This window comes from Epinephelus moara, chromosome 14 (assembly GCF_006386435.1).
Source record: "Epinephelus moara isolate mb chromosome 14, YSFRI_EMoa_1.0, whole genome shotgun sequence".
In the NCBI taxonomy this organism is placed as follows: Eukaryota; Metazoa; Chordata; class Actinopteri; order Perciformes; family Serranidae; genus Epinephelus; species Epinephelus moara.
Genome location: NC_065519.1, coordinates 23,986,390 through 23,994,912, shown reverse-complemented (window position 1 = coordinate 23,994,912; position 8,523 = coordinate 23,986,390). Strand labels below are relative to the sequence as shown.

The 8,523-nt window shown below is 43.0% G+C and overlaps 2 protein-coding genes across 2 annotated transcripts; both read right to left on the bottom strand.

Annotated features, from left to right (window-relative positions):
• Positions 1–1,436: 1,436 nt before the first annotated feature.
• On the bottom strand, positions 1,437–4,162 carry LOC126400645 (cytochrome P450 1B1-like). The gene has a single exon (XM_050061523.1). It carries the CDS (start codon positions 3,936–3,938, stop codon positions 2,364–2,366), a length of 1,575 nt encoding a protein of 524 aa, XP_049917480.1. The 5' UTR covers positions 3,939–4,162; the 3' UTR covers positions 1,437–2,363.
• Positions 4,163–5,235: 1,073 nt separating this feature from the next.
• Positions 5,236–8,171, bottom strand: LOC126400644 (cytochrome P450 1B1-like). Its single transcript, XM_050061522.1, has one exon. It carries the CDS (start codon positions 7,925–7,927, stop codon positions 6,350–6,352), a length of 1,578 nt encoding a protein of 525 aa, XP_049917479.1. The 5' UTR covers positions 7,928–8,171; the 3' UTR covers positions 5,236–6,349.
• Between the last annotated feature and the right edge of the window lie 352 nt (positions 8,172–8,523).

The following is an 8,523-nucleotide window of genomic DNA, read 5'->3' as shown; positions in this document are numbered from 1 at the left end:
TTAATCTAGATTGTTTTGGTGTGAGCTGCTGGGTGTTGGAGATATCAGCTGTAGAGATGTCTGCCTTCTTTCCAATATAATGGAACTAGATGGCGCTCAGCTTGTGGTGCTCAAAGTGCCAGAAAAATACATTTGAAAAACTCAACAGCAATGTCTCATGACAGAAATCATGACCTGGTTACTCAAAATAATCCACAGACCTTGTTGTGAGAAGTTTCATGTAGGAACTACTTTCTCTCTACCGAACTACACCTGCCAACCGTCGAATCATCGGTCAGAGACCCCTCAATCGACTGAGATAGATTATATTAGAGATCATCTTCTCTCCTCTGCTTGAAAAGTGGTGAATTTACAGCTCACAGCAAGGATGGCACAGTCTCTGGTTTTTGGTTAATATCTAGTGTCAGCAAAACATGTTTCCGATCCGTCGTTAGCGCAGTTAGCTTGTTTATTATATTATGGTGAATGCCAACGTTACTCTCAGCATCCTGCTAAACCCGTTTAAACTTTAAATGAAAAATACAAAAAAGAATAGTTGAATATTCATATTTAACAACCAAATCTGATTCGACTGACATAATTCTGAGTCAGGGACAGCCCAAGTAAACATAAATGGCGCCCTCCTCGGCTGAGCTGTAATGTTAGCTAGCTCAGTGGTGCTAGTAGAAAGAAAATAGTTCCTACATGAAACTGCTCACAACAAGGTCTATGGATTATTTTGAGTAACCAGATCATGATTTCTGGAAAGAGAAATTGCTGTTGAGTTTTTCAATGTATTTTTCTTTTTTTTCTTTTTTTTGAGCACCACAAGCCGAGTGCCATCTAGTTCCATTATATTTGAGAGAAGGCAAACATCTCTTTGGTCAATATCTCCAACACTCTGCAACTCACACCAAAACAATCTACACTGATAAATAGCACTACAGGTAAGAGGTAAAATATGTATTTTTGATTTTGAGGTGATCTGTTCCTTTAAAATTGCTCCTCCATGGAGAGTTAACATAAGTAACTTGCTCCCTAATGCCAAAAGTGTAATGTTCTCTATCTCTAGTCTTTAATATTTCACACTTTCTGTCATTATCATGTCAGTTAAAGGAAAAACAGTGCAGTGTTTTGATAAATGATAGATAACAGTGACTTGGCTGGAAATGCATGTGTCCGTTCAGGAAAAAAAAAAAATGACACAGCAGTCAAAAGTACAGAGCGCTCTGTGTTAAATATTGACGAGTGAACCTTGCGGCTGCTTACTGTCGCCTGTACTGAGTCGCAGCCTGCTTGTAAAGGGTTGAGAACAAGAGCATGCTGGGCCTGTAACCCATATTAATCTTTCACAACAACACTGAGACCAGACATCAGCATCTATTATTACCTCTTTGACCTCTCTGGCCTCTGCCATTCTCAACACTTTGGCTGCTCTGACTGATGCACCCCACAGGTTCGGTTAGAAATCAATAAAAAAATGTTTATTGTGCATAGTAGGGTACAGACTGTATCACACTGGGTCATTATGCAACACATTATTTAGCTATTCCACACAGCTTATTACTCAGACATCGCTGTATGCTTAATAAATCATGTCGTACAGTGATGTATTATGTGTAGTAAAGGAAGGAGACAGTATAACCAGTGATTACATTAGTGGCTTTGAGACATATATTACATGTGACATAAGTTATCGTCAGAATACAACAGCATTATGCATGATTTAGGAGTACATAAATGTAGATGACTTGCACGCTGTATTAAGCTCAGACATAAAAAAGTTCAATGCAAAGATAAATGAGTGTCTGGGTGAATAACTGCTCAGTTGAGACCACACAGCTGGCACATGATGTCTCCCCATCAGCGAGAAAAACAAAATGCTTAAAGTGAAATTTATACATGTCCACCGGTTTATATTGCAATTTAGGGTGACTCCGCTAAATACCCTCATATAAATAACAATACATACTTAAGGTTTATTATGAATTGTGGCTTTGGGCAAACACATCAAAGGCTTCCATTACATTTTTTCTGTTTCTTACATGATGCGGCAGAGCCACTACAGATATATTTAGGTTTTCTCAGTCTGTCACAGTTTTTCAGAGTTGAGGAGTGTGATTGCTGTCAAGTCCAGATATGACTCACATTCTTTTTTAGTGTCATTTACAGGGAGCTTACTTTGAATACAGTAACAGAGTGAAATAACATTATTGTCTTTGATCACAATTTTAAATGTCAGCAGAAGTTAAAAAGCATGTTTTTGGTTAATTAAAGCTTATTACATAAAAATCCTCTGTGATACAAGGTATAGATATTTCTTTTAGGACACATACCTTTCATTGCATTGCTGCTTTTTTACTTGGAGAACCAGTTTCAGAGTCTTATTGGCCTACAAGTAATTCTCCCCGGAGTTTGACAGTGATCTTGTAATCTAAAGGCTTCAGTGTTAAACCATAGGAGCAGTTTAAAGACAGGTCCTCATCGGCACATTTCTCAAAGCGACACTGGTGGAGAAGAATTGCAAAGAACAAAAATAACTCAACTTTGGCAATCTGGTTCCCGATACATCTTCTCTTCCCCGCTGAGAAGATCATAACATTGTTGGTGAGATCCCTGTCAAGGGAGCCATTTTGGTCCAGGAAGCGCGAGGGGTCAAAGATGTGTGGATCCTTCCACGTTAGGGGGTCGTGATTGATGGACCACTGATTGATGAAGACCACCGTGTCTTTGGGGATGTGGAGGCCTTCGATGGTGACGTCTGAGGTTGTGGAGTGGGGGATGGTGAAGGGGACGAAGCTGGTGAAGCGCATGGTCTCGTAGATGAAGGCGTCCAGGTAGGCGAGGCTGCTTCTGTCCTCAATAGATGGCAGCCTGTTTCGTCCCACGACTTTGTCAATGAGCACCTGCAGCTCGGTTTGTATTTCAGGGTGTTTAGCCAGCAGAAGGAGAATCCAGTGAAGAGCAGTAGAGATGGTGTCCAGACCTGCACCGATCAGATCTGTCACCGTACCCTCTGTGTGGCTTTTGGTGAGGCAGTTGTCACTGCCAGCTTTGTCAATCATGCTAATAATGGCATCGCTCATATCTCGTGTTACCTCTGGATCATATGTCTCTCTGTGCTCCTCCACCTTGTTCTGAACAAACCCAAAAAACTCTTTATTCAGGTTTTTGAAGTCCTTGAACATGCTGCGGACCGGGTTAGGGAAAGACTGCAGCCATGGCATCACATCTACCAAGCTGCCAGCCCCCACTGTCTCTCCAAACTTATCTATCCTCTGTAATAAGGCTCTAAACTCAACATCATCATGTCCATAGCGCTTTCCAAAGCACAAGGCACAAATCACATTAGCTGCAGCTACTGTCAGCTCATGAGCAGGGTTGAAATACTGGTCCTGAGCACTGAGTTTAAGGAAAATCTCAACTAGCTCTGTGGCTTCAGCCACAATTTGCTGCTCAAAGGCTTTTTTGGTCTGGCTGTTGGCAGATGAGAATGCTCTGATCGTTGATTGAGCAATTTTCCTGTGCATCTTCCACTGTTTGCTGTAATTGGTGAAAGTCATACTTTTCCCCCCTGAGACAGACTGAAAAGAGACAAAGTTTGGTCTGCCTGCAAACTCTGTGCTGCGCTGTATGAGAGCCTCACGTATCACCCTGTCTCCATTCAGCACCACAATATTGCTGCAGCCTAGCCGTATCTGGTACACATTGCCATATTTTTTGGCAAGCTTGGCGAAGGTGATGTGAGGCATCTGGCCCAGCTGCATGGCGTTTCCCACCAACGGCCAGGCGAATGGTCCCGGCAGTCTTCTCTTGAGCCTGAGGTTCCTGACCCACAGGCAGGCTTCCAGACAGAAGAGGAAGACAAAAGTGGCCACCAGAGCTGGCTGGACCTGTCCGCTCCATTCCCTGATGATGCTGCTGCCCTTCACACCAAACTCAGAGTCCACTTGAGCCATTATGTTATCCTGTAGTTTGTCTATCTTCCACTGTGTCTAATAAAAAGACAGTTTTCACTAGAAACAAGAGACCATTTCAAGTCACTTTTTGTGCAGTAAATACATTAAAATACAAATTCTTTATGTCCTATTTTAAAATCAGAATGGCAAAATAGCCAAAGTAAAAGGAATCCAAGTGGTCCTCACATGCTGTCTCACCCCTCCACCACAGAAGCTAGTGAGAAGGGCTCGATCAGGTTCAAGCCTTAACACTTCGCTTATATGTATCTCTATGGTGGGAGGGGTCAGCGACTCAGGTTTTTTATTATCTCTCCCCTCCCATTTTGACCACAGCCTGCAGACCTTATTCCCACTCAGGCCTCTTTCCAGCAGCGTCCCTTTTAGGATGACAGAGACGCAGAGCAGCTACTTAATAGGCACTACTGCCAAAAAGTACAGATATACAGTTTTATTGCCAAAGAACAAAACATAGATTACCATGACGCTTTTAAAAGATAAACAACTCCACATAATTGTGTGCCCTGAGATCTATTTGTCACAAAATATCTTATCTAATGTTGTTATATTGAAAAATGATGCACTTACTGTAATGTGATGGAACAGTATAGAAGTGTAGCTTATAGGGTAAGTAATGGACAATAAGCTGGGGCTGATTGTTTTTTCCGCTGGAGTTAGATGACTTTGCTGTTTGCACTTTCCTATGGACTTTCCATGGCCATTTTGAACATGATTTGTTTTCTGTTATTTACAGCCAAGCTGTTAATTATAACCATACAGGGGAAAAAGGCTCTGGGATATCACCATGAAAGCTGAGGGCTTCAGATCCAAACTGAACAGATACAAACCCCACCATTTATTATGCTCCATAAAAGCACATATATACAGTGTTATTCTCAGCATAATAGCTCTTTAAAGAAAGGTCACAGAGATAAATACTCTGTAAGGGTTGTGGCTGCATCAGAATAGTTTTAAAGAGAATTCAGATGAGAGGAGTTTAGCTATAAATGTGCTTGTGTGGGTGCTTGTGCAACAAAAGGAAGAACTTCAACATCAGCTTTGGTTTTAGTGATGTTCAGCCACAAGTGGAGTATTCCAGAGCTTTCTATTTTGGTAACAATGAGGAACGACAGACATCTAAACAGCAGTGAGACCTAATATCACATTGTTGGCACATATCTGACAGTGCCAGCTAGGAAGTGCTTCAAGACTGAGGGTGTAGTTCAGTAGATTTAAAGGAGTATTGAGAGATTTTGGGCTTTCTTTAAAGGCTGAAGCAACAATCAAACAGGACACAATGGCCATTGACAATTCACTTTATTAATGTCAGATATAGCTTATTGTTCCATCATATAAAGCCAACACGCTGATAACAAAATATCCTCTATGAGGAATGATTAAACATTCAAGGTAGAGAGACACATCCCTTGGGCATTTGAAACATCTTCCTGAATGCATAGGCTTAGAGAGAGTGCAGTGACATTTATGTAGCTTTGAGAAAGTGACTTTGTAAACAAACTTGTTTTTGAGAATGCCTCATGAGTGAATGAAATTTGCTGGACATGTGTGTGTCTTTTATTTTATTTATTTCTTTTCGTACTGGCGAGACTTGTGTGTGTTGGGCATGGGGTAGCTGCAGTGCTTGTACAGTAAAACTGAACCCTGGGTGCATAAAGTTTGTGAAACGTTCATGGTTCATGGCAATGTCTCTTCTTCATCCTGAGCACTGCGATGGGATGTCCCTTGATGAAAGACTTCCTCCTCCACAAACATGTCAGCCTCTTTCTTCACTTTGATCAGCATTCTTTGTTTAGTGTGTTCATATGCTTTCAGTACAGTAGATAGTGAAATACATTAAACTTCATTACATTTGTTGTCATACCTGAAATATGAAATTATAAAAAATATTTTGTAACTGCTTTACGTGGCAAAGATTAAATATATTCTTACATATTACAAATGAGAAAAATCAGTCATCACGTGACTTTATAACATTCACAAGCATTTCATATACAGTTATATCAGTCTAAATTGACATTTAAGGGATGGGGCTATTACCTGCACACACATCATACATGTACATGCACAATAGTGGATGTAAAACAAGCACACGACTCAGAATTATGTACAAAATCTGATCAAGTATAGAGTATTTTGTGACGCAGAAATTTAATACCTTTGCACTGATTCCAACAACCTTGAATTCTCCCTAATATTACATCTTTGACATCATATTCTCAGCCAACAATAATTCAAATACAGACCGTGTTAAGATACCCATTAAATATCATTATTAAATATGAAAATCATACAACAGTAGGATTTAGTGCAGGTATGTTGATACTCACTGTTAAATGTCATTGGTGAAATAAAAGTGTTTGCTGGCCTTGAGTCACAGTATTGGGACGTGCTGTTCATGCTGGGGAAACCAAGCCAAGCAGCTTTCCCCTGAGCTTGGCGCTGACACAGAACCGGAGGGGCTTCAGTGTGAGCCCGTAGGAGCAGTCAAGGGTGAGGGGCTCTGAGGGGTCGCTCTCAAAGCTGCACTGGTGCAGCAAGATGGCTGTGAATAAAAACACCTCCACCTTGGCGATCTGGTCGCCTATGCAGCGTCTTTTACCTGTTGAAAAGATCATCACGCCGTTGGTTATGTCCTTATCGAGGGCCCCATTTTCATCAAGGAAGCGTGCCGGATCGAAAATGTGAGGGTCTTTCCACTTCAAGGGGTCGTGGTTGACGGACCACTGATTGATGAAGACAACTGTGTCTTTGGGGATGTGGAGACCCTCGATCGTGACGTCTGAGGTTGTGGAGTGTGGGATGGTGACAGGGACGAAGCTGGTGAAGCGCATGGTCTCGTAGATGAAGGCGTCCAGGTACGCCAGGCTGCTCCTGTCTTCAGTTGACGGCAGCCTGTCTTGGCCTACCACTTTGTCTATGAGCTCTTGCAGTTTGGCTTGCATATCTGGGTATTTGACCAGGAGCAGGAGGATCCACTGCATGATGGTCGACATCGTGTCCTGACCCGCTCCGATTAGATCTGTGACCGTCGCTTCAACAAACTCTTTGGTCAGTCCGCTGTCCTGTCTGTGCTCAATCACATTGATGATGGCGTCACTCATGTCTCGGGTCACATCAGGGTTAAAGGACTCTCTGTGCTGCACCACTTTGTCCTTCACGTAGGCAAAAAACTCCTCGTTGAGGTTTTTGAAGTTCTCATAGACGCTGCGGACCGGATTAGGGAAGGACTGAAGCCAGGGCATGACATCTACCAAGCTACCTGCCCCTACTGTCTCCCCAAACTTGTCCAGCTTTTTCAACATGGTCCTGAACTCCAGGTCTTCATGTCCGTATCGCCTCCCAAAGCAGAGAGCGCACATGACATTAGCAGCAGCTACTGTAAATTCATGAGCAGGGTCAAAATACCGTCCATCAGCGCTGTGGCGCAAAAATACCTGCACCAGCTCCATGGCCTCGGCTGTGATATGTTGCTCAAAGGCTTTTTTGGTCTGACTGTTTGCAGAGGAAAAGGCTCTGAGGCTGGACTGGGCTATTTTCCTGTGCACTTTCCACTGTTTGCTGTAACTAGTAAATGTCAAACTCCTGCCTCCAGAGATCATCTGGAAAGAGACAAAGTTTGGTCTGCCTGCAAACTCTGTGCTGTGCTGTATGAGAGCTTCACGTATCGCCCTGTCTCCATTCAGCACCACAATATCGCTGCAGCCTAGCCGTATCTGGTAAACATTGCCGTATTTCTTGGCAAGCTTGGTGAAGGTGATGTGAGGCATCTGGCCCAGCTGCATGGCGTTGCCCACCAACGGCCAGGCGAAGGGTCCCGGCAGTCTTCTCTTGAGCCTGAGGTTCCTGACCCACAGGCAGGCTTCCAGACAGAAGAGGAAGACAAACGAGGCGACCAGAGCTGGCTGGACCTGTCCGCTCCATTCCCTGATGATGCTGCTGCCCTTCACACCAAACTCAGAGTCCAGTGCCATTGTGACAAATTTTCTGCACACTAAAAAAAGAAAAACAAAAAACACTTTTCAACAAAGTCTATTCAGTTGTACACTTGGAAGAAAAAATATATATCCATATCTGATGAGAAAAATATTTGAAGATATGTCAATGAAATGCCAGTGAGGTCATAGTGATAAGAATCTGACAGAAAAAGTGAGTTCAGGTAAAGTTTTTTTTTTGTCTTTAGTCAGTCTTTTCATCAAGATTTAAGGCTTAAGTGCCTGCTGTTTGCTCCACACCAGCTTCTTATATGTTTTGCAGTTGGTGGGCAGGGCTCAGGGTAACTTTCATACTCCTCCCATTGTGGTAGCCCTGCAGACCCCACTGTATCATCTCTCTGTTGTCGCTCGCTGTCGGAGGCGCGCGCTTGTGAGCGTCGAGGGACACCGTGAGCGTGCAGCGTGAACGGCCGCCGTCCACCGCAGAGAGAGGCAGAGGGGGAGAGAGAAAAAAAGAGTCAGCAACTGGTGACCGATTCAGTAGGAAACGTGTCGAGCCAATTTGTTTTACTAATTGGAGGACTGGCAGAGTTTGCAGGTTTCAAAGTGTAGCTTTCTAACATGATTTATTTTCT